Raw genomic sequence first — 26071 nt, forward strand, 5'->3', positions numbered from 1 at the left:
GTATCCCGGGACCACCTGAAAAAGTGTCCCGAACAACTGAGGAACCCTGAAGAGGAACAAGAAGACCATCGACCCGTAGAGGAAAGGGAAGATATGGTTAGTACTGTGCTCGGGGACTTCCCTCGGTCTTGGACTCAAGTCAATGGTGCAGTTGTGGTACCCGTACTCACCTTCCTCCAACCAGCATCCCAAGCACCTACGGAGCAACAGGTAGAGCTGGAAGAACAGCCGGTCCAGGAGGCAGAAGACCCCACACCAGCAGACCAGGAGGATCAACCCTCTGCTTGCAGTGAGCCTGCCATATCCCTAGTGAGCCAAAGAGCCGGTAGACAGCTGCCCAGTTTACCCTTGACAGCTCCTACACCCTGTAGTTCAGGGCTAGACAGTCAGCTCCGTAGGTCCACTAGGGCCACTAGAGGCCAGTTACCCGCACGTTGGAGGATTTGAAGTGTATAAATTGTTTTATTTATGTTTACCTGTGTATTGTTGCTTGTGTATAATTTTGTGTTTCTAGTTATTTGTAGGAGTCCTTGGTGGATTTACCGGGAATCCCTTGTACATAGTTGGAGCGTAACCCAGGATGGACTAAAGACTGTTAAGGACTCGGGGCAGGACAAACCCCTACCTGGTTACGTCTCCCTGTTTTGGTGAAATGGACACCTTGCTTTCTTCATAGACTGCACCCGGTTACGGATATCCGTGACCACCTCTATGTGTTTCTTCTTATTGTACTATTATTGCTGTTATATCTTGTTATGTTTTTCTAAAATATGTTTAGTCCCGGAGTACTAAATTTCACTAGGGGGGAATGTGGCACCCCAGGGGTCTGGTTTCCCACAGTAATGTAATGTTATGTCTGAGAGCAGGTGGGAGGTCCTTTGGTCAGGGATCCTGTGCATGCCACACCTCCTGCCCAGTCTTGGGAGGGGAAGAACTTCCCCTATATAAACCCGGGGCTGAGGCAGGGTGAGGAGTAGAGAAGAAGCAGAGACAAGAAACAGTCATAGGAAGAAACAGCAGAAGCTCAGTGGGAGCAATACTACTACGAGTCAGGGGCTGGCAGCTGCAGAGCTCGCCCTGACTGAGAAGCTTTCTTACCGGACCCGGCGTCCGAGGCTGTGGGGACTAACTCTTACCCAGCAGCAGAAGCCGACCGGCAGGGGATTTCAGGTCCTCAGGCCCAGAAACCCGAAGGCAAGGTCACACGCGTGGGACCAGCACCGCCATCGTGGAGCGGAAGCCATTAGAAGGCCCCGAGTCACCGGCCATACGGGTGAGCACCACACGGCACACTCAGGGACGTGGGCTACTTATATCCGCTTCTAGCAAGGTAGCCAGAAGAGTACAGTCAGTTTGGGAGGCCTACAACTCCGCCTGGCCAGGGGAGATCCCATCTGCTCAAGGACTGACCAGGCCCCGTTCGCTAGCAAGTACTCCGGGAGGGTCTATCGTTGTTACCAGTAAAGACCCTGAATTACACCGCACCGTCTCTGAGTGGTTCCTGCTACCCCCATCTTCCACGTCGGCTGCCCTGAGGCCATACCCCTCCCGTTGGGGGTTATACTATCACGCTGCACAATTCTACATCGGCCTCAGCGGTCTGCCCTGCAGCGGCAGCTCCATAGCTGCAAATCAACGGGTGGCGTAGTCGACACTCAAATAACACCTATCAAGACTGCCACACACTGAGTTTGACTCCCTGGGCACGGACCGGGTCCCCGCCACTCGGAGACTACAACCCTCATCTGATCCGGTTCCGGGTAAGCCCCGTGCGCGAGACGCTGCGCGACACAGCAGGCCCAGGGGCGCGTCATAAACAGCTCTGCAGACTCAACCATCTGTTCTACCTCATACTCAGACGGGCAGCTGGAGATTTGGGAGCTGTGAGGAAGCAAGTGCGATTTGGGTGACACCTTTGAGGACTGGAGTATTTGTGATGTTGAAGTTGATGTGGAGGAGAGCCCACTTAAAGGAGCACTTGATATCCGTTGAAGCACCTGCTGTTTTTGTGCCTCATCTGGAATTTGTAGCGATTGGCGTGGCCGTAAGAAAGGGATCTTATCACATTGTCCGCTAAAAGAAGTAGACATTTTAGTTTGGCTGGAAGATGGTCTTTCTTCTGCAGATGTTACTGTTGCTTTAACACCTACCCACGGACACAACCTTTTTTCCCCTTCCCATCACGCCTATTCCCCTTTCCACCAGCAGCAGGCCTTTTTCCACTCATTTTGGTGGTTAACTAATTCACAACTCTGGAGTTGTTTGCACAAAAAAACAATGGATGGTAACCGAGCAGAGCTGAGTGGCCAAACTGTGGTATTAGGCCAAAACTATTGGCTGGGTTAGATGCAGAAAAAAATATATTCAGTTTGCAACCTGATGGAGGTCAGTATAGATGGACTAATAGAGAAAGTCCGACACACTGCTACAAGGCCAAATATTTTTTCAGAGGTAGATGCAGAAAAAAATTATATTCAGTTTGCAACCTGATGGAGGTCTGTATAGATGGATTAATAGAACAAGACCCACACACAGCTAGAAGCCCAATATTTTTTCAGAGGTAGATGCAGAAAAAAATATATTCAGTTTGCAACCTGATGGAGGTCAGTATAGATGGACTAATACAACAAGTCCCACACACAGCTAGAAGCCCAATATTTTTTCAGAGGTAGATGCAGAAAAAAATATATTCAGTTTGCAACCTGATGGAGGTCAGTATAGATGGACTAATACAACAAGTCCCACACACAGCTAGAAGCCCAAATATTTTTTCAGAGGTACTGTAGATGCAGATAAAAATTATTTTTAATTTGCAACCTGATGGAGGTCAGTATAGATGGACTAATAGAGAAAGTCCGACACACTGCTAGAAGGCCAAATATTTTTTCAGAGCTAGATGCAGAAAAAAATTATATTCAGTTTGCAACCTGATGGAGGTCAGTATAGATGGATTAATAGAACAAGACCCACACACAGCTAGAAGCCCAATATTTTTTCAGAGGTAGATGCAGAAAAAAATATATTCAGTTTGCAACCTGATGGAGGTCAGTATAGATGGACTAATACAACAAGTCCCACACACAGCTAGAAGCCCAATATTTTTTCAGAGGTAGATGCAGAAAAAAATATATTCAGTTTGCAACCTGATGGAGGTCAGTATAGATGGACTAATACAACAAGTCCCACACACAGCTAGAAGCCCAAATATTTTTTCAGAGGTACTGTAGATGCAGATAAAAATTATTTTTAATTTGCAACCTGATGGAGGTCAGTATAGATGGACTAATACAACAAGTCCCACACACAGCTAGAAGCCCAAATATTTTTTCAGAGGTACTGTAGATGCAGATAAAAATTAGTTTTAATTTGCAACCTGATGGAGGTCAGTATAGATGGACTAATAAAATGATGCTATGCCCAAAAGATTTTACTTCACTAGGTGCAGTAAAAAAATTGGTATTCTATACACAGGTGGTATATCTTGCAGCACAGATAGGCTACTCCACTGACTAACACACTCTGCAATAGGCCAAAAAGGATTAGCTTTGCTAGATTCAGCCAAATGCTGTGAAAAAAACTTGCACAGCACTGGCACAGACCTGCCTGGCAAAAACTGATAGGAACTGATGTAACCTAGTCCTGAAAAGGACTCCAATTACAATTAGTCTTTACTCCCACAATCTATCTATTTAAGAGCACAGACCTGCCTGATAAAAGTCGTAGGAAATGCTGTAACCTAGTCCTTAAAAGGACTGCAATCACAACTATTCCCTACTCCCAAGCTATCTGTATATTTGTGCGAAAATTGGCTTGAAATTAACAAGGTATAGCGCACACAGCAACAGCGGTGCCGTCTAACACGCAGCTGCAGCAGTGAGAAAATGGTGGCGACGGGGAAAATGGCTGGGTCTTATAGGGCAAGGACATGTGACATACACTGCCAATGACACATGCCCTTGCTTGTGTGAAAAAAAGCACTTCGCTCCGTGTGTGCGCTGCTGATAGGCTGACAGATTGCACCTCCCCACTGCAAATGCGGGAAAGAGAAAAAAAAATGGAGATCTTCATTGTTCCTGCAGAGATCCATCCCCTGCCCCTCCCCCCACCCCGCTGTACACTCAAACTGCGTATTAAAATTAATTTTCATCATTACTGAGAAAAAATCCAGTTATGATTTTGGTGCACGAACAGTTATCGAACATAACCTCGAACAGCCGAATTTTTCTCAAATTGTTCGTGTTCGCCGAACGGCTCGAACACCGCCCAAAACAGCTCGAATTTGAGATTGGCGAACAGTTCGAGTAGAACAACGCTCATCTCTAAACAAGATGTCCGGTAGCTTTTGAGCCTTCCCATTGACTTGTATTGTAAAGTATAGAGCATCTTCAGAGCAGAAGGTGCCTGAAGAATAGTCTGCTTCTCTTACTTCTTTGGAACCTTGAAGTGGTTAAAAGTAAGCAGTTTATTGTTATAAATCGTTTTTACATAGAAATGCAAATGTTCATTCTTTTGATTATTTTCTGTATGCTTTTTCAGTTTTAAAAATGTTAAAAAAATATTTAAAAAACCCCATAAAGATTGGAATCCCTTCCTTTCCCTGGTCAAAAATAAAGAAAGTTAAAAATAAAAAATGTATGTTGTACATATGCAATTAACCCCTTTCTGACTTAGTGTGTAATAGTACTCCCTTTAACACCTTAATGACTGTCAATAAGACTTAAAACTGACCTGCAATATAAGAGACAAGCATCCTCTGACAGGTGACAGTCCAGCAGCTATCAGTTGTACACTGTAGCTGACAACTTGCTGCATCAGCCACGATCAGTGTTGGCACCGACCATGGCCGTGTAACCCCTTAAATACTGCTGGCAATAGTGACTACAGCATCTAAATGGTTAACAGAGTGTGGAGGGCTTCCTCTTTAACCACATTGGCACCCTGTGATCTTGATTGTGTGGTCCTAATTTTTGCCATGGCAGGTAACAGCCAAATAACGGCCTTAGAGTCTTCCTGTATAGTGGCCTGTTGAGAAGTTAGAAACATTTAGGTGGTAAAAATAAATTTTTTCGTTCCTGTCATGTCACTTTGCATTAATTCCTGAAAAGCACCTGAAGGGTTAATAAACAACCTGAAAGCCATTTTGACTACGTTGAAGGGTGCAGTTTTTAAAATGGTATCACTTTTTGAGATTTCAAGTATATGGTATCCCCAAAGTCCTTTCAAAACTGAATAGGCCCCTAAAAAATTTTTTTTTGTGCATTTCCTTGAAAAAAATGAAAAATTACTGCTACATTTTTAAACCTTCGAAAATGTTAACAAAATAACACAACATTTTACAAATGGTGCTGATGTAAAGCAGACATAAGGGAAATATTATTTATTAATGTTTTTGTGTGGTATGACTAGCTGGATTAAAGTGATATTCATTCAAAGTTTGAAAATTGCAAACTTTTTGAAATTTTTGTCACATTTCTGATATTTTTATGAAAAATACAAAACATAACAACCTAAATTTACCACTAACATAAAGTATAATGTGTCACGAAAAAACAGTCTCAAAATCAATGAGATATGTTGAAGCTTTCGAGAGTTATTACTACTTAAAGTGACACATGTTAGATTTCAAAAATTTGGCTTGGTCATTAAGGGGTTAAAGGGAATCTGTCATTAGGTTTTTGTGACCTCGTCTGAGAGCAGCATAATGTAGGAAAAGAGACCCTGATTCCAAAAACGTATCACTTAGTTTACTAGATGCAGAAGGCATGATACAATCCTTTTTTAGATTAGCATGTAGCTGTCACGCAAGGTGTAGGAAAGATTAAGTGCAACACAAAGGGAAGAGGGAAAAGGAGGCCCAGACTCTAGGGAAAGGGGGTAGTGGAGACTTCCTAGGCTGACCTTATATCACCCTGTCTCCCCTAACCCCCATATATTGGTTCTGCACCAATCACCGAACAGGAACCTCGCCCTGTCTTTCCTTGGCGCTCGGCCCTGGCTAGGGAAGGGAGGGGATGAGCGCTAGTCGATCTCCACTGACAACTAAAGACAACAATAGGGAACAAACAAGGGAAGATAGCTTAGCTTTAGTCGAATTCAGAGAGATAAACACACGTCCTCTTAGCACCAGAGAGGAAGAAGTAATGCACTTGCTCCAAGCCTTCACACGAGGTCATGTGAGTATCGCCGACACCTCCCTCTCGCAAATAGCAGATATTTATACACCCAGGCCAGGATGTTAATTAACAAGAGGAAGGTAGCCGCTGAGTCCTAGAGAGACAGCTTCTAAGAAGGTGTCTGTAATGCCAAACGAAGAGATCTCCTGCAACCAACTGCAGGGTGACTGTCTGTCACTTCTGACACACCCGTGACAGTAGCAGAGCTCAGAAAGCTAATCCCACCCACACCCTTGATTAGTGGCTTTCTGTGTACATTGTCTAGTAACAGTGAGGGGCCGGATCGGACCAGGTCTCATGTGAACTTTAGTCCATGCCGTGATAATAAACATTCATTGTATAGAAACAACAGCAGACAGCCTAATAAGTGATACGTCCCCAAAATCAGTGTCTCAGCCCCTACCTCATACTGTCCCCAGATTACATAGCAAAAATCTGCTAATAGATTTCCTTTAAGGCCTACCTGCACATGACATAAACAGTACATCCAGGGATGGAAACATGCTACCATTACACCCTATATATCTATTGCATGCATGAAAATCACTGGACTCCATATTTTGATGTGCTCAATTGACTCCATCTTTATCATTTGTTAACAGTAACAAACAGTGGCAGAAACATAATGAAGAGGGCCCTTGTGCAAGAACAGTACAAGGGCACCTTCATGTGTTTGTGATAAAAGCTGCTTGCTGCTTTGGAGGTGGTAGTGGGCCTGCTTATCTCTTGGGCACCAGTGATAGGTCTGCCCTTAGTAACAAGTTCTCCACCTTCTGTTTGACAGGGTGCAGTGGCCTTTCTACATCATATTGATGTATTTATAGCTGAATACTTTACAGAATTTGATCTTACTTTTATAACCCCCAGCAATCACCTATCATTGGCTGGCTTAGTCACACTCCGTGACCTGTGCACGAGGTGTGAAAGGTGAGCTGTCTCCATCATCTTTTGTATGGTGTTATTCTATGTTGTCTAATATATATATATATATATATATATATATACAGTACAGACCAAAAGTTTGGACACACCTTCTCATTTAAAGATTTTTCTGTATTTTCATGACTTTGAAAGTCGTACATTCACACTGAAGGCATCAAAACTATGAATTAACACATGTGGAATTATATACTTAACAAAAAAGTGTGAAACAACTGAAAATATGTCTTATATTCTTGGTTCTTCAAAGTAGCCACCTTTTGCTTTGATGACTGCTTTACACACTCTTGGCATTCTCTTGATGAGCTTCAAGAGGTAGTCACTGGAAATGGTTTTCACTTCACAGGTGTGCCCTGTCAGGTTTAATAAGTGGGATTTCTTGCCTTATAAATGGGGTTGGGACCATCAGTTGTGTTGTGCAAAAGTCAGGTGGATACACAGCTGATAGTCTTACTGAATAGACTGTTAGAATTTGTATTATGGCAAGAAAAAAGCAGCTAAGTAAAGAAAAACGAGTGGCCATCATTGCTTTAAGAAATGAAGGTCAGTCAATGCGAAAAATTGGGCAAACTTTGAAAGTGTCCCCAAGTGCAGTTGCAAAAACCATCAAGCGCTACAAAGAAACTGGCTGACATGAGGACCGCCCCAGGAAAGGAAGACCAAGAGTCACCTCTGCTTCTGAGGATAAGTTTATCCGAGTCACCAGCCTCAGAAATCTCAGGTTAACAGCAGCTCAGATTAGAGACCAGGTCAATGCCACACAGAGTTCTAGCAGCAGACACCTCTCTACAACAACTGTTAAGAGGAGACTTTGTGCAGCAGGCCTTCATGGTAAAATAGCTGCTAGTAAACCACTGCTAAGGACAGGCAACAAGCAGAAGAAACTTGTTTGGGCTAAAGAACACAAGGAATGGACATTAGACCAGTGGAAATCTGTGCTTTGGTCTGATGAGTCCAAATTTGAGATCTTTGGTTCCAACCAATGTGTCTTTGTGCGACGCCGAAAAGGTGAACGAATGGACTCTACATGCCTGGTTCCCACCGTGAAGCATGGAGGAGGAGGTGTGATGGTGTGGGGGTGCTTTGCTGGTGACACTGTTGGGGATTTATTCAAAATTGAAGGGATACTGAACCAGCATGGCTACCACAGCATCTTGCAGCAGCATGCTATTCCATCCAGTTTGCGTTTAGTTGGACCATCATTTATTTTTCAACAGGACAATGACCCCAAACACACCTCCAGGCTGTGTAAGGGCTATTTAACCAAGAAAGAGAGTGATGGGGTGCTACACCAGGTGACCTGGCCTCCACAGTCACCAGACCTGAACCCAATGCAGATGGTTTGGGGTGAGCTGGACCGCAGAGTGAAGGCAAAAGGGCCAACAAGTGCTTAGCAGCTCTGGGAACTACTTCAAGATTGTTGGAAGACCATTTCCGGTGACTACCTTTTGAAGCTCATCAAGAGAATGCCAAGAGTGTGCAAAGCAGTCATCAAAGCAAAAGGTGGCTACTTTGAAGAACCTAGAATATAAGACATATTTTCAGTTGTTTCACACTTTTTTGTTAAGTATATAATTCCACATGTGTAAATTCATAGTTTTGATGCCTTCAGTGTGAATGTACAATTTTCATAGTCATGAAAATATAGAAAAATCTTTAAATGAGAAGGTGTGTCCAAACTTTTGGTCTGTACTGTATATATGTGTATATATATATATATATATATATATATATATATATATATATATATATATATATATATATATATATATATATATATATACACATACACAGGGTGGTCCAAAAGTAGGTGGATGGAAAGTGTAATAAGGTTATGAAGGGGGAGATTTATCAAACATGGTGTAAAGTGAAACTGGCTCAGTTGCCCTTAGCAACCAATCAGATTCCACTTTTCAGTCCTCACAGACTCTTTGGAAAATGAATGGTGGAATCTGATTGGTTGCTAAGGGCAACTAGCCAGTTTCACAGATCTAGTTTTCACAGGTAGATCTCCCCCAAATCTGTTTTCTTTTCAGGTAATTCAGATAACACATAATGGCAAATAATTTAAATACAGATCAAAGAAAGTGGATTTTAACAGAGCATTGGAAATCTCAAAATGCTGAAACCGTTAGAGCAAATTGGGTTGAAACATTTGGTACTCAAGCCCCAAAGAGACAAACCATTTACCACATTCGTGACAAATTCAATGCCACTGGCTCAATCCTTAATGCTCCAAAAACTGGTCGACCCAAAACAGTCTGTACAGAAGATAATAAGCAACTTGTTGCTGAAACATTTGTTCAAAGTCCAAAAAAGTCCACCAGAAGAGCCTCTTTGGAATTGGGAATTTCACAAGCTTCTATCATGCGAATCCTGAAATCTATTGGGTGGAAAGCTTATCGTCCACGTCTAATTCATGGTTTATTGGAGGATGATCCAGACAGGCGGCTGCAATTTATTGTTTCATAAATCTCCCCCTTTATAACCTTATTACACTTTCTGTCCACCTACTTTTGGACCACCCTGTTTATACAGGTATTACCTTTGATTATAATCCTGCCTGATACTGCGATGATTACAGAGAATTGATCTCTACAGAACAGAAAGTATTTGCCTAAGGTGAGACTTAATGGCCAGTGTGAATGTGAAAAATGTTCTGAATTTGTTCACAATTTAGATGAGATAGTGACATGGAAAATGCTAAAAAAAAAAAAAAAAATTCCTAAATATTTTTTAACATATCTTAAATTAAACAATAGGTTGTTTTCTGATGATATATTCCTATGGTATTGTTCCTTAAAGAAGCTCTACCATGAAAATTAAGAAAGTGACATACAGAGGTCTTTGAGGATTGGTAAACTAGGTAATAGCAGGCAAAAGGTGAGACATTGCTTCTGGTGCTAATTTAAGGCTGGCTATACACATCAGATGGCCGATTGTTCACCTGACAAACATCTGTTCAGTTAGCACTATTCCCAAGCGCTGGGTGCTGAAGGAATCTCTAATCATTGTTCCCTGCTTGCGCTGCGATCAGTGCCAGCAGGGGACAATGTTGAGAGTTGTATTTTGCTCCGGCTGTGTCCAAGACCTGTGAAAATAAGAATGAAATAAAAAAAATTATACTCACCTGGCTTGAGACTACCATACACGCTGATTAGCATAGGAGAATGACGTGCTGCAGCGAGCGGGCCACTGCGCTTAGCTCACTGAGTGACAGGACACCGCTCACTGAGCTCAAGCAGGTCAGGGACCCGCTCACTGCAGTGAGTCATTCTCTTCTGCTCCTCAGCATGTGTGGTCGCCTCAAGCCAGGTGAGTATAATGATTTTATACTCACCTACATTATATTTAGTCCTATGCAGTATTACCTTTGAGAATTTTAGTGTGTAACTACAGTTATATGAAAAAGTTTGGGCACCCCTATTAATCTTAAGCTTAATGTTTTATAAAAATTGGTGTTTTTGCAGCAGCTATTTCAGTTTGATATATGTAATAACTGTTCGACACAGTAATGTTTCTGCCTTGAAATGAGGTTTATTGTACTAACAGAAAATGTGCAATCTGCATTCAAACAAAATTTGACAGGTGCATAAGTATGGGCACCCTTATCATTTTCTTGTTTTAAATACTCCTACCTACTTTTTACTGACTTACTAAAGCACTTTTTTTGGTTTTGTAACCTCATTGAGCTTTGAACATCATAGCCAGGTGTATGCAATCATGAGAAAAGCTCTTAAAGTGGCCACTTGCAAGTTGTTCTCCTGTTTGAATCTCCTCTGAAGAGTGGCATCATGGGCTCCTCAAAACAACTGTCAAATGATCTGAAAACAAAGATTATTCAACATAGTTGTTCAGGGGAAGGATACAAAAAGCTGTCTCAGAGATTTAACCTGTCAGTTTCCACTGTGAGGAACACGGACAGTTCTTGTTAAGGCCAGAAGTGGCAGGCCAAGAAAAACATCAGAAAGGCAGAGAAGAAGAATGGTGAGATCAGTCAAGGACAATCCTCAGACCACCTCCAGAGAGCTGCAGCATCAACTTGCTGCAGATGGTGTCACTGTGCATCGGTCAACTATACAACGCACTTTGCACAAGGAGAAGCTGTATGGGAGAGTGATGCGAAAGAAGCCGTTCCTGCAAGCACGCCACAAACAGAGTCGGCTGAGGTATGCAAAAGCACATTTGGAGAAGCCAATTTCTTTTTGGAAGAAGGTCCTGTGGACTGATGAAACCAAGATTGAGTTGTTTGGTCATACAAAAAGGCATTATGCATGGCGGCAAAAAAACACAGCATTCCAAGAAAAACACTTGCTACCCACAGTAAAATTTGGTGGAGGTTCCATCATGCTTTGGGGCTGTGTGGCCAATGCCGGCACCGGAAATCTTGTTAAAGTTGAGGGATGCATGGATTCCACTCAGTATCAGCAGATTCTTGACAATAATGTTCAAGAATCAGTGACAAAGTTGAAGTTACGCAGGGGATGGATCTTTCAGGAAGACACTGATCCAAAACACCGTTCCAAATCTACTCAGGCATTCATGCAGAGGAGCAATTACAATGTTCTGGAATGGCCATCCCAGTCCCCAGACCTGAATATCATTGAACATCTGTGGAATCATTTGAAGAGGGCTGTCCATGCTCGGCGACCATCAAACTTACAGGAACTGGAATTGTTTTGTAAAGAGGAATGGTCAAAAATACCTTCATCCAGGATCCAGGAACTCATTAAAAGCTACAGGAAGCGACTAGAGGCTGTTATTTTTGCAAAAGGAGGATCTACTAAATATTAATGTCACTTTTCTGGTGAGGTGCCCATACTTATGCATCTGTCAAATTTTGTTTAAATGCAGATTGCACATTTTCTGTTAGTACAATAAACCTCATTTCAAGGCAAAAACATTACTGTGTCCAACAGGTATTACATATATCAAACTGAAATAGCTGTTGCAAAAACACCAATTTTTATAAAACAATAAGCTTAAGATTAATAGGGGTGCCCAAACTTTTTCATATAACTGTATTTCTAGATTTGTTACAATGTATCAGTGTTGCACAGTTTAGTGTTTTTTTGGGGGGGTTGTCAGATAATATTGAATAAAAATGTATTTATACTATAAGTGTTTATTTTGTCTTAGGGCCGTTGTTAGGCTGTGTGTCCACTATGCGTTTTTTAAGCGTTTCCGCAGCGGCAATTCCGCTGCAGAAACGCTTAAAAAACGCTTGGTAGAAGGTCTGCCATGTTCCCCAATGATAATCCGTATGTGCTGTGCACATGCTGCGGAGATTTCCGCTGCGGATTATCACTGCGGAAAAATCCTCAGCACTACCAATTATTTTGCTTAATCGCGGCGTTTTCGTGCATTTGTGAATAGCTGCACAGTTCTCCCCATAACAGCTAATTTTGATGTGCACATCACCTACAGCTTTTCCTGCTGTCCTGATCAGTTTAGTGCCAGGCAGAGAAGGGAAAACAGTCACTGAATTGACAGTGATCAGGTGTAGCACTTTTTGAGCACTGTGGTTATTAATAGAGCAATCAGGGAGTCTGGCACTAGTGACCATCCTGACTGCGGACTATAGGATGTAGGACCTTTCCAGGTGAAAATGTGTCACGTATAGATAAAAAAACATACAAGATATTCTAGAATAAACATATAATTAGTATAATAGCTAAAAGAGAGCAGTGCCGTTGGTGTACCCTTCGACAAAAAAAAAATCAAGCAGATTGCTTAATTTAATATTGATTAAAGCTAAGTTCATTTACATTATGAAAAATTACATTTTTATAAAGGCTGGGAACTTCATGGTTTTAATCTGCATAAAAAAAGATTCCAATTGTCAAGAATTTTTGTTTTGGTACAATGTGGAGTAAAAAATGGTTTAGATTTGGAGTCCATATGTAAACATAAATATGTTGAGGACTGAGGATAAATGTATAGAGACTTCATTATCAACAGGGTCAAACGCCGAAAAAGTATTGAGCACGCAGATAAAGTGAGTGGAATTTAGAGTTAGATGAGTATAGTAAAAGCTTCCCAAAGGCTATTTAATATGCTTTTTTAAAATAGGAATAAAATCATGAATCAGTTCAAGGTTAATATTGGGTCAATGTGGGACTGAGAAAGAAGTTAGTATTAAACATTTGTGAATATTAAGCATACTTGTGAATAATAGTTTTGGGTTTAAAGCCTTGATTACTGCCTGCAGTGCCTATAGCAAACCTGTATTTTGTAACCTTGCATTATGATTTTAGGCCACAACTTGGTTCTAAAGAATAAGAGCTTTCATAAACCTATTCCTTGTCAAATCTATTGTTATTTTTTGCTTAACGGGTTTTTTTTTGCTTACCTTCTAGAGCTAGAGACTGTGAAACTGGCCCATGCAGTATTCAGCAAGTTACATGAGATCTGCTGTAGTTGGGTGAAAGATTTTCCCTTGTGCCCAAAACCACATCTCTATTATGAGACATCAATTCATGCTATCAAAAACATGCGAAGAAAGATGGAGGACAAGCATGTCTGCATCCCAGACTTTAACATCCTCTTCAACCTTGAGGTATAAAAATAAATGATATACAATACTTTCAAAGTAAATATCAAATTGCAATGTGGGGCGTTATATAATATTTTACTTCTGTAAATATATTTTACTTCTTTTTTTTTAAAGATAGCATTTCTCCTTCAGATTCGCTAGTTAATGCTAATGTTCCATGATTTCAAGGTCCTTGGTACTCTACCACAACCCGACAAACCTTTAGAGATTGCAGTATTTTCTTAACTTGTTGTTGTCAAGTATGCTTTATATCACTTACCATAACCCAGACAATTTTTTATTTTCTGTCCAACATCATTTAACATGGCTTGCTCTGATGGTTTTATCCAATTTAAATTGAAATCACCGATTAGAGAAGAACATTACTCTGAATCCAAAATGGCATACTTTTTGATTATTCTATCTACTGATGTGGTTTGCTTACTCTTAAGACCACTGGACGGTGGTCGAGGTAGAATTTTTTGCTATATATGATCAAACAGAGTTTTTAAAAAACTGTAAGTTCACACACCCTTTAAAACTGGTGTTAAAAGGGGTTGACCTGTTTCATAAAAAAGAGACCAAGGCTGTAATGCTTTACATTAACAAAATAGGAAGTTCTTACCCACTGAAGCCCTTGCCACTTCTGCACTCGCTCTATGGTGCCAACCGCTAGTCTTTGTTAAAGGGCTGCAGTGGTAACATGTTACCTCTGCAAGCTAATTATTGAGCTCAGTGGTGATATCGACCACTGTGACCATTAATCGGCTGCAGTGGACCAATGGGGATCAGGGAAGGATAGGAGCTGGATAGGCAGGGATTTCAGCATATTTTGGCTTATTTTGCTATTTTAAATTGTAAACAGGATTGGTTACAATTTTTAATGTAACTGGACAACCATTTTAGGGCTATTAGATATAGAGGAAAAACTCACAGAAGAGGGCAGCATTGTAGACAAGACATGGCCATTGATGGGTGTAGTGCCTCTAAGAGATTGACTTTTTGCTTCCATATGAAACAGAAGCAGAAGAAAGGAGCAATCCAAGGAATACTCATCAGAAAAAGATTATGTATTGACCCATATATCATGCACAGGCTATGTTTTATCTCTTACATAGAGCTATTATTATAGAAAGCCAGAGCAAGTGGACTTCAAGTGCGCTGCTGATTCAAGAACGAATCATAAAACAAATTAGTTGAAGGTGGTTTATTTGTCAATGCGTTTCAGAGTCAAATCCGACTCCTTCCTCAGGACAACCACGTGTGAAAGACTCCCTTATATAACCATAATGCAATTCATTAGTCAAAATTGTAGTTGTGTGCAATGATAAAAATGAACAATCCCAAGAATATATTTCCTTCTCATCTACCAAATACTATAATTCAATTGTTAGTGTCATACGATACCAATCAACTAGAATTTTTGAATTATCAGAGCAGTATTGTGAAAAAAGTTTAAATTACCCAGTGAACATATCAGTAAGGCTGCGTGCCCACGAAGCATTTTCCAAGCATTTATGCTGCGGAATTTATGCAGCGTAAACGCTTGGGAAACGCTTGGTAATTCGCCCCCCATGGTCCCCAATGACAAGCTGCAATGTCAATGCCCATGCTGCGGATTTTTCTGCAGCATTTATGCTGCATTCAAAAATCCGCCGCATGTCCATTAATTTTGCGGACACACAGCGCACTCGCCGCCATTGACTTGCATTGGACCACGTGACATCCGCATCACTACATGTGCACAAGCAGATATCACATGGTTCAATGTGCGGATGGTACCCATGTCTGGAGGAGAGGAGACTCTCTTCCAGACCTGGCTACCATAGAAACTGTCAAAGAAAAGAATTTAAAATAAAAAATAAAGATTATACTTACCTTCCAATGTCCTCCCAGTGTTTTCTCCCCTCCGTCTGGTCTGCTCTATGGGTCACGGTGTTGTGCAGGACCTGCCACGACGTCATTGAGTCATGTGACCTGTCACATGACTCAATGACGTCACCGCAGGTCCTTCACACCACCGCGAGCAGTGCAAGAGACATTTTTTATTTTTCACTATTCTTATTCTTTTTTTTTAAACTAACTTGGTCACACTACTATAAATCCATGCTGGTTGCATGGATTTATATAGTGTGAACAAGTTGTCAAGCACTATTCCAAGTGATGCTAAAATCGCTTGGAAAAGCGCTTGATATCCCGCATGCAGAAATACATGCAAAAACACTTGACAAACGCTTCTACCTGGCGGGAAAAACGCATGTAAAAACCACATGCGTTTTTCCTGCCAGGGAGAAGTGGAAAAAATCTGCAGCATTTCTGCATCGTGGGCACATAGCCTAAACCACTGCCACTCACCCTGTCCTAAAATCCCATATTCTTAAATACATAGTCCACTGGAATAAAAACATGGCTAAAAGTATGTGCTACATGTCCCTAGAGCCGAACTGCACAGACATGGCACACCCCTTCTATCAATCATGTGGGGAGTTTGGAAGTCATTAGTGAAGTCCCTCTATTACATTAGTACTAGCAATTAGGAGACCAAGATGTTGCTGTTAGGAACATAACTATGGCAGCTTTGTAATGAGGAATTATATATACAGTATGTATATACAGTACAGACCAAAAGTTTGGACACACCTTCTCATTTAAAGATTTTTCTGTATTTTCATGACTATGAAAATTGTACATTCACACTGAAGGCATCAAAACTATGAATTAACACATGTGGAATTATATACTTAACAAAAAAGTGTGAAACAACTGAAAATATGTCTTATATTCTAGGTTCTTCAAAGTAGCCACCTTTTGCTTTGATGACTGCTTTGCACACTCTTGGCATTCTCTTGATGAGCTTCAAGAGGTAGTCACCGGAAATGGTTTTCACTTCACAGGTGTGCCCTGTCAGGTTTAATAAGTGGGATTTCTTGCCTTATAAATGGGGTTGGGACCATCAGTTGTGTTGTGCAGAAGTCTGGTGGATACACAGCTGATAGTCCTATTGAATAGACTTGTAGAATTTGTATTATGGCAAGAAAAAAGCAGCTAAGTAAAGAAAAACGAGTGGCCATCATTACTTTAAGAAATGAAGGTCAGTCAGTCCGAAAAATTGGGAAAACTTTGAAAGTGTCCCCAAGTGCAGTTACAAAAACCATCAAGCGCTACAAAGAAACTGGCTCACATGAGGATCACCCCAGGAAAGGAAGACCAAGAGTCACCTCTGCTTCTGAGGATAAGTTTATCCGAGTCACCAGCCTCAGAAATCGCAGGTTAACAGCAGCTCAGATTAGAGACCAGGTCAATGCCACACAGAGTTCTAGCAGCAGACACATCTCTTCAACAACTGTTAAGAGGAGACTTTGTGCAGCAGGCCTTCATGGTAAAATAGCTGCTAGGAAACCACTGCTAAGGACAGGCAACAAGCAGAAGAGACTTGTTTGGGCTAAAGAACACAAGGAATGGACATTAGACCAGTGGAAATCTGTGCTTTGGTCTTATGAGTCCAAATTTGAGATCTTTGGTTCAACCACCGTGTTGTTGTGCGACGCAGAAAAGGTGAACGGATGGACTCTACATGCCTGGTTCCCACCGTGAAGCATGGAGGAGGAGGTGTGATGGTGTGGGGGTGCTTTGCTGGTGACACTGTTGGGGATTTATTCAAAATTGAAGGCATACTGAACCAGCATGACTACCACAGCATCTTGCAGCGGCATGCTATTCCATCCGGTTTGTATTTAGCTGGACCATCATTTATTTTTCAACAGGACAATGACCCCAAACACACCTCCAGGCTGAGTAAGGGCTATTTGACCAAGAAGGAGAATGATGGGGTGCTACGCCAGATGACCTGGCCTCCACAGTCACCAGACCTGAACCCAATCGAGATGGTTTGGGGTGAGCTGGACCGCAGAGTGAAGACAAAAGGGCCAACAAGTGCTAAGCATCTCTGGGAACTCCTTCAAGATTGTTGGAAGACCATTTCCGGTGACTACCTCTTGAAGCTCATCAAGAGAATGCCAAGAGTGTGCAAAGCAGTAATCAAAGCAAAAGGTGGCTACTTTGAAGAACCTAGAATATAAGACATATTTTCAGTTGCTTCACACTTTTTTGTTAAGTATATAATTCCACATGTGTTAATTCATAGTTTTGATGCCTTCAGTGTGAATGTACAATTTTCATAGTCATGAAAATACAGAAAAATCTTTAAATGAGAAGGTGTGTCCAAACTTTTGGTCTGTACTGTATATAGATTTCATCCAGTATGGAAGGCTATAAAACTTTCATATCAGAGGATTTGTCATCATTCCTAGAAAAACAAAATTGCTTCCTTTCCCCTACTTTTCCTCAGTCTACTTGCCTACCTTTAGATGCATTGATGTCAGAACATACTCATTTGGAGTACAGTTGATGGCAGTGATGGGTCAGCTCAACATCTGTGCTTCGCTAAGGGCTCTTTCAGACATGCCTGATCATCGGTCTGATCTCAGATCACAAAGCAGGGGCTGGCTGTGTGTTTCCCCACCCGAGAGTGGCAGCTTTAGGCCACAGCCCCACTATCAGTATTTGATCAGTATTCGGTCAGTGTTCTTTCTCAGGAGTGGGAGCCAAAACCAGGTGAGGAACAATCAGAGAAAAGGTATAATAGAATCAAGTCACCAATTCTGCATTGATCACCCACTCCTGGTTTTGGCTCCCACTCCTGAGAAAAAATACTGACCAAATACTGATAGTGGGGCCATGGTCTTATAGAAATATATGAAGCTGTAATGCTCAGGTCGAAAGATGCACGGCCAGGCCGTGTATTGCACTCCGAGATCAGACCGATGATCAGAGATGTCTGAAAGATCCCTAACTCTGGAAATAGGCCTGCTGCAGGACATTGTTCTGATAAGGATAAGCACAAAAGCACTCACAGGAGGACACAGGTGCTGCCCCTTTCACTGCCATTATTTGTACTCCAAATGAGTATGTTCAGATATCCGTGCAGCTGAAGGCAGGCGAATAGACTTGGAAAAGTAGGGGTTTGGAAGCCACTTAATGCAATTTTTTTGTACAGGAATTCCCTAATAAAGTGATCACAGTTTCATAACTTTCCATGCTAGACAAAATTATTAAAAAAGAGGGTTTAGTCCTGTTTGTTCTACGTTTTTTTTTTGTATTTTTGTAATTGAAAATTCTATAACCTTTCAATAAAAATTTAATTTTGAAAAAAAGAGGGTTTAGTTACTCTTTAACATTATGCATTGATACATGTACAGATTTGGGTGACCCCATTCAGACCTAATATGTTCTGACATGTTTATATTCTGAAGTAACACACGCACTGCTAAAATTAAATACAAATCGCTGTAAGAGACAATGGAGAAAAAGAGAGAACAAACACATCACATATGGGAATAGAAGCCTAAGTCTATGTGGAAATTATATACACTGTGTTCCAAATTATTATGCAAATAATATTTTCTCAGATTTTCCCAAATTACCTATATGAATTGCAGTCATTGTAATTTTCCAGTCAAATAACTATTAGAGTACAATTGAAAGGTTTTTGTACAAACTGCCTATGATAACAGTATATTTTTAAAAAAATAAAAAACTCAAACTGCACTCAAAATGCATGTTCCAAATTATTATGCACAGCAGAGTTTTCAACCTTTTCATCTTAATAAAGTACAAAAAAATGGTCATTTTTGAAATTATAAGCATTAGCAGGTTATTACAAACTGAAATCAAACAGTTTTCAACTCAAAACTTTATTCTAGGTGATGTAACATTTGCACATAGGACCCCTTGTTCCAAAGGAGCTTCTGAACTCTCTCATTCATTGAATTTGTCAGGTTTTGGATGGTTTCTGCTTCAATTGTTTTGCATGAGGACAGAATACCCTCCCAGAGCTGTTGCTTAGATGTGAACTGCCTCCCGCCATCATAGACGCTCCTTTTGATGATGCTCCAGAGGTTCTCAATGGGGTTGAGGTCAGGGGAGCATGGGTGCCACACCATAAGTTTGTCCCCTTTTATGCCCATAGCAGCCAGAGATGCAGATGTGTTATGTGCAGCATGAGACGGGGCATTATCATACATGAAATGATCTCGATGGTCCAGATGGATGGAGTGGAGTATGGCTGGTTGATGGAGACCCCATGCAAACACGGCTACGGTGCTAACAAGGAGGAGGTGGAGTAATGTTTTGGGCTGGAATCATGGGGAGAGAGATTGTCGGCCCTTTTAGGATCCCTGAAGGGGTAAAGATGAACTCCATAATGTATGTTGAGTTTCTCAAACAGCACTTCCTGCCATGGTTCAAGAAGAAGAACCGTGCATTCCGCAGCAAGATCATTTTCATGCATGATAATGCCCCGTCTCATGCTGCACATAACACATCTGCATCTCTGGCTGCTATGGGCATAAAAGGGGACAAACTTATGGTGTGGCACCCATGCTCCCCTGACCTCAACCCCATTGAGAACCTCTGGAGCATCATCAAAAGGAGTGTCTATGATGGCGGGAGGCAGTTCACATCTAAGCAACAGCTCTGGGAGAGTATTCTGTCCTCATGCAAAACAATTAAAGCAGAAACCATCCAAAACCTGACAAATTCAATGGACGAGAGACTTAAGAAGCTCCTTTGGAACAAGGGGTCCTATGTGCAAATGTAACATCACCTAGAATAAAGTTTTGAGTTGAAAACTGTTTGATTTCAGTTTGTAATAACCTGCTAATGCTTATAATTTCAAAAATGACCATTTTTTTGTTCTTTATTAAAATGAAAAGGTTGAAAACTCTGCTGTGCATAATAATTTGGAACATGCATTTTGAGTGCAGTTTGAGTTTTTTATTTTTTTTAAAAATATACTGTTATCATAGGCAGTTTGTACAAAAACCTTTCAATTGTACTCTAATAGTTATTTGACTGGAAAATTACAATGACTGCAATTCATATACAGTACAGACCAAAAGTTTGGACACACCTTCTCATTTAAAGATTTTTCTGTATTTTCATGACTATGAAAATTGTACATTCACACTGAAGGCATCAAAACTATGAATTAACACATGTGGAATTATATACTTAACACAAAAGTGTGAAACAACTGAAAATATGTCTTATATTCTAGGTTCTTCAAAGTAGCCACCTTTTGCTTTGATGACTGCTTTGCACACTCTTGGCATTCTCTTGATGAGCTTCAAGAGGTAGTCACCGGAAATGGTTTTCACTTCACAGGTGTGCCCTGTCAGGTTTAATAAGTGGGATTTCTTGCCTTATAAATGGGGTTGGGACCATCAGTTGTGTTGTGCAGAAGTCTGGTGGATACACAGCTGATAGTCCTATTGAATAGACTTGTAGAATTTGTATTATGGCAAGAAAAAAGCAGCTAAGTAAAGAAAAACGAGTGGCCATCATTACTTTAAGAAATGAAGGTCAGTCAGTCCGAAAAATTGGGAAAACTTTGAAAGTGTCCCCAAGTGCAGTTACAAAAACCATCAAGCGCTACAAAGAAACTGGCTCACATGAGGATCACCCCAGGAAAGGAAGACCAAGAGTCACCTCTGCTTCTGAGGATAAGTTTATCCGAGTCACCAGCCTCAGAAATCGCAGGTTAACAGCAGCTCAGATTTGAGAGCAGGTCAATGCCACACAGAGTTCTAGCAGCAGACACATCTCTTCAACAACTGTTAAGAGGAGACTTTGTGCAGCAGGCCTTCATGGTAAAATAGCTGCTAGGAAACCACTGCTAAGGACAGGCAACAAGCAGAAGAGACTTGTTTGGGCTAAAGAACACAAGGAATGGACATTAGACCAGTGGAAATCTGTGCTTTGGTCTTATGAGTCCAAATTTGAGATCTTTGGTTCAACCACCGTGTTGTTGTGCGATGCAGAAAAGGTGAACGGATGGACTCTACATGCCTGGTTCCCACCGTGAAGCATGGAGGAGGAGGTGTGATGGTGTGGGGGTGCTTTGCTGGTGACACTGTTGGGGATTTATTCAAAATTGAAGGCATACTGAACCAGCATGACTACCACAGCATCTTGCAGCGGCATGCTATTCCATCCGGTTTGTATTTAGCTGGACCATCATTTATTTTTCAACAGGACAATGACCCCAAACACACCTCCAGGCTGAGTAAGGGCTATTTGACCAAGAAGGAGAATGATGGGGTGCTACGCCAGATGACCTGGCCTCCACAGTCACCAGACCTGAACCCAATCGAGATGGTTTGGGGTGAGCTGGACCGCAGAGTGAAGACAAAAGGGCCAACAAGTGCTAAGCATCTCTGGGAACTCCTTCAAGATTGTTGGAAGACCATTTCCGGTGACTACCTCTTGAAGCTCATCAAGAGAATGCCAAGAGTGTGCAAAGCAGTAATCAAAGCAAAAGGTGGCTACTTTGAAGAACCTAGAATATAAGACATATTTTCAGTTGCTTCACACTTTTTTGTTAAGTATATAATTCCACATGTGTTAATTCATAGTTTTGATGCCTTCAGTGTGAATGTACAATTTTCATAGTCATGAAAATACAGAAAAATCTTTAAATGAGAAGGTGTGTCCAAACTTTTGGTCTGTACTGTATATAGATTTCATCCAGTATGGAAGGCTATAAAACTTTCATATCAGAGGATTTGTCATCATTCCTAGAAAAACAAAATTGCTTCCTTTCCCCTACTTTTCCTCAGTCTACTTGCCTACCTTTAGATGCATTGATGTCAGAACATACTCATTTGGAGTACAGTTGATGGCAGTGATGGGTCAGCTCAACATCTGTGCTTCGCTAAGGGCTCTTTCAGACATGCCTGATCATCGGTCTGATCTCAGATCACAAAGCAGGGGCTGGCTGTGTGTTTCCCCACCCGAGAGTGGCAGCTTTAGGCCACAGCCCCACTATCAGTATTTGATCAGTATTCGGTCAGTATTCTTTCTCAGGAGTGGGAGCCAAAACCAGGTGAGGAACAATCAGAGAAAAGGTATAATAGAATCAAGTCACCAATTCTGCATTGATCACCCACTCCTGGTTTTGGCTCCCACTCCTGAGAAAAAATACTGACCAAATACTGATAGTGGGGCCATGGTCTTATAGAAATATATGAAGCTGTAATGCTCAGGTCGGAAGATGCACGGCCAGGCCGTGTATTGCACTCCGAGATCAGACCGATGATCAGAGATGTCTGAAAGATCCCTAACTCTGGAAATAGGCCTGCTGCAGGACATTGTTCTGATAAGGATAAGCACAAAAGCACTCACAGGAGGACACAGGTGCTGCCCCTTTCACTGCCATTATTTGTACTCCAAATGAGTATGTTCAGATATCCGTGCAGCTGAAGGCAGGCGAATAGACTTGGAAAAGTAGGGGTTTGGAAGCCACTTAATGCAATTTTTTTGTACAGGAATTCCCTAATAAAGTGATCACAGTTTCATAACTTTTCATGCTAGACAAAATTATTAAAAAAGAGGGTTTAGTCCTGTTTGTTCTACGTTTTTTTTTTGTATTTTTGTAATTGAAAATTCTATAACCTTTCAATAAAAATTTAATTTTGAAAAAAAGAGGGTTTAGTTACTCTTTAACATTATGCATTGATACATGTACAGATTTGGGTGACCCCATTCAGACCTAATATGTTCTGACATGTTTATATTCTGAAGTAACACACGCACTGCTAAAATTAAATACAAATCGCTGTAAGAGACAATGGAGAAAAAGAGAGAACAAACACATCACATATGGGAATAGAAGCCTAAGTCTATGTGGAAATTATATACACTGTGTTCCAAATTATTATGCAAATAATATTTTCTCAGATTTTCCCAAATTACCTATATGAATTGCAGTCATTGTAATTTTTCAGTCAAATAACTATTAGAGTACAATTGAAAGGTTTTTGTACAAACTGCCTATGATAACAGTATATTTTAAAAAAAATAAAACACTCAAACTGCACTCAAAATGCATGTTCCAAATTATTATGCACAGCAGAGTTTTCAACCTTTCCATCTTAATAAAGAACAAAAAAATGGTCATTTTTGAAATTATAAGCATTAGCAGGTTATTACAAACTGAAATCAAACAGTTTTCAACTCAAAACTTTATTCTAGGTGATGTAACATTTGCACATAGGACCCCTTGTTCCAAAGGAGCTTCTGAACTCTCTCATTCATTGAATTTGTCAGGTTTTGGATGGTTTCTGCTTCAATTGTTTTGCATGAGGACAGAATACTCTCCCAGAGCTGTTGCTTAGATGTGAACTGCCTCCCGCCATCATAGACGCTCCTTTTGATGATGCTCCAGAGGTTCTCAATGGGGTTGAGGTCAGGGGAGCATGGGTGCCACACCATAAGTTTGTCCCCTTTTATGCCCATAGCAGCCAGAGATGCAGATGTGTTATGTGCAGCATGAGACGGGGCATTATCATACATGAAATGATCTCGATGGTCCAGATGGATGGAGTGGAGTATGGCTGGTTGATGGAGACCCCATGCAAACACGGCTACGGTGCTAACAAGGAGGAGGTGGAGTAATGTTTTGGGCTGGAATCATGGGGAGAGAGATTGTCGGCCCTTTTAGGATCCCTGAAGGGGTAAAGATGAACTCCATAATGTATGTTGAGTTTCTCAAACAGCACTTCCTGCCATGGTTCAAGAAGAAGAACCGTGCATTCCGCAGCAAGATCATTTTCATGCATGATAATGCCCCGTCTCATGCTGCACATAACACATCTGCATCTCTGGCTGCTATGGGCATAAAAGGGGACAAACTTATGGTGTGGCACCCATGCTCCCCTGACCTCAACCCCATTGAGAACCTCTGGAGCATCATCAAAAGGAGTGTCTATGATGGCGGGAGGCAGTTCACATCTAAGCAACAGCTCTGGGAGGGTATTCTGTCCTCATGCAAAACAATTAAAGCAGAAACCATCCAAAACCTGACAAATTCAATGGACGAGAGACTTAAGAAGCTCCTTTGGAACAAGGGGTCCTATGTGCAAATGTAACATCACCTAGAATAAAGTTTTGAGTTGAAAACTGTTTGATTTCAGTTTGTAATAACCTGCTAATGCTTATCATTTCAAAAATGACCATTTTTTTGTTCTTTATTAAAATGAAAAGGTTGAAAACTCTGCTGTGCATAATAATTTGGAACATGCATTTTGAGTGCAGTTTGAGTTTTTTATTTTTTTTAAAAATATACTGTTATCATAGGCAGTTTGTACAAAAACCTTTCAATTGTACTCTAATAGTTATTTGACTGGAAAATTACAATGACTGCAATTCATATAGGTAATTTGGGAAAATCTGAGAAAATATTATTTGCATAATAATTTGGAACACAGTGTAGACGGAGAAAGACTGGTAAGGACCTCAGGCAATGGGATCCTTAGGAATTAAATCATTAAGACACGGACACTTTCACTTGTACGTGTTTTAGCAATAAAAACATGTAAGGGGTTCAATGTGTCAACCACGATTTATCTTCAGAGTGGTTATCATGGGATATATAAATATCCAAGGGAAAAACATAAAACGGAAAAATAATCCATTAGTAAAAAAAAAATTAAAACATTTTTCAAAAGTGTAATTCAGTTTTGGGAAAAAATGGAGGATATACTTTTATCTAAATGTGTCCTTCATCATAGGTCTGTTTTGCATGTCCATGTAATATTTATGTCCCTATTTAAAAATGTTTTTCCTTTAAACATTTACGGTATTTAGTATAACATTCAATTCTTAAAATGTCTGTTCCTTAAGACCAAAAAGAGTTCTCCAGCACCCACTTTAGTCTCTGAAAGTCAAAATATACTTATGGCAAATGGGATGTCTGGCTGTTTTAATATCACAATGTATTTGCTTTGCTTAAAATGTTCCAGATATTACATTTAATCGCATCATTGAATACACACTTCAACCCTGACAATACCCAGCATCAAACATGCATGTTTCAAGAAAGATATAATCAACGTATTAAGCACAGACTGTCTGGGATGAGATGTGACAAGTGATAGGCTCGGAAGTAATAATTCTCTTCACTCCATTTTCAATCTACAGCATAACAGTTAAAATTAGCGTAAAAAGAGTAAAAACAGGCAATTAATGTATCATTCAGACACCCTCTTTTCCTAAAAAGGTTTTAACTAGGGGTTGTGTAAGATTAGAAAAGGGATCTGCTTTTTTGCCACTTGTCCATGCACTACATCTGATTTTGAACTGGAATAAGCTGCAATACCACACGCAGCCTTTAGCCAAGAGTGGCGATGTTTCTTGAAAAATAAAAAATAACCTTTTTTGTAATCTCAGATAGCCAAATATTAAAATGGTTATCTGGTTCATCTAATCATCTTGATTCTTAAGGGCCTATGCACACACCAATAGCATATGGAGAGACATTTTATAGCTGCACACAGAATGACTATCCACTGAATGGTACCTGTAT

At 40.8% G+C, this 26071-nt stretch overlaps 1 protein-coding gene across 1 annotated transcript in view; it reads left to right on the forward strand.

Annotated features, from left to right (window-relative positions):
- Nucleotides 1-26071, forward strand: part of PPM1E (protein phosphatase, Mg2+/Mn2+ dependent 1E) — a 307370-nt gene that overhangs the window by 209135 nt on the left and 72164 nt on the right. The window contains exon 3 of the mRNA XM_073665370.1: nucleotides 13472-13671. Coding sequence (XP_073521471.1) covers nucleotides 13472-13671 — 200 coding nt within the window. The remainder of the gene's footprint in view (nucleotides 1-13471; nucleotides 13672-26071) is intronic.

The sequence above is a fragment of the Phyllobates terribilis genome, unplaced genomic scaffold, assembly GCF_046119375.1.
Source record: "Phyllobates terribilis strain yellow unplaced genomic scaffold, ASM4611937v1 Scaffold_2__4_contigs__length_985480577, whole genome shotgun sequence".
Taxonomy (NCBI): Eukaryota; Metazoa; Chordata; class Amphibia; order Anura; family Dendrobatidae; genus Phyllobates; species Phyllobates terribilis.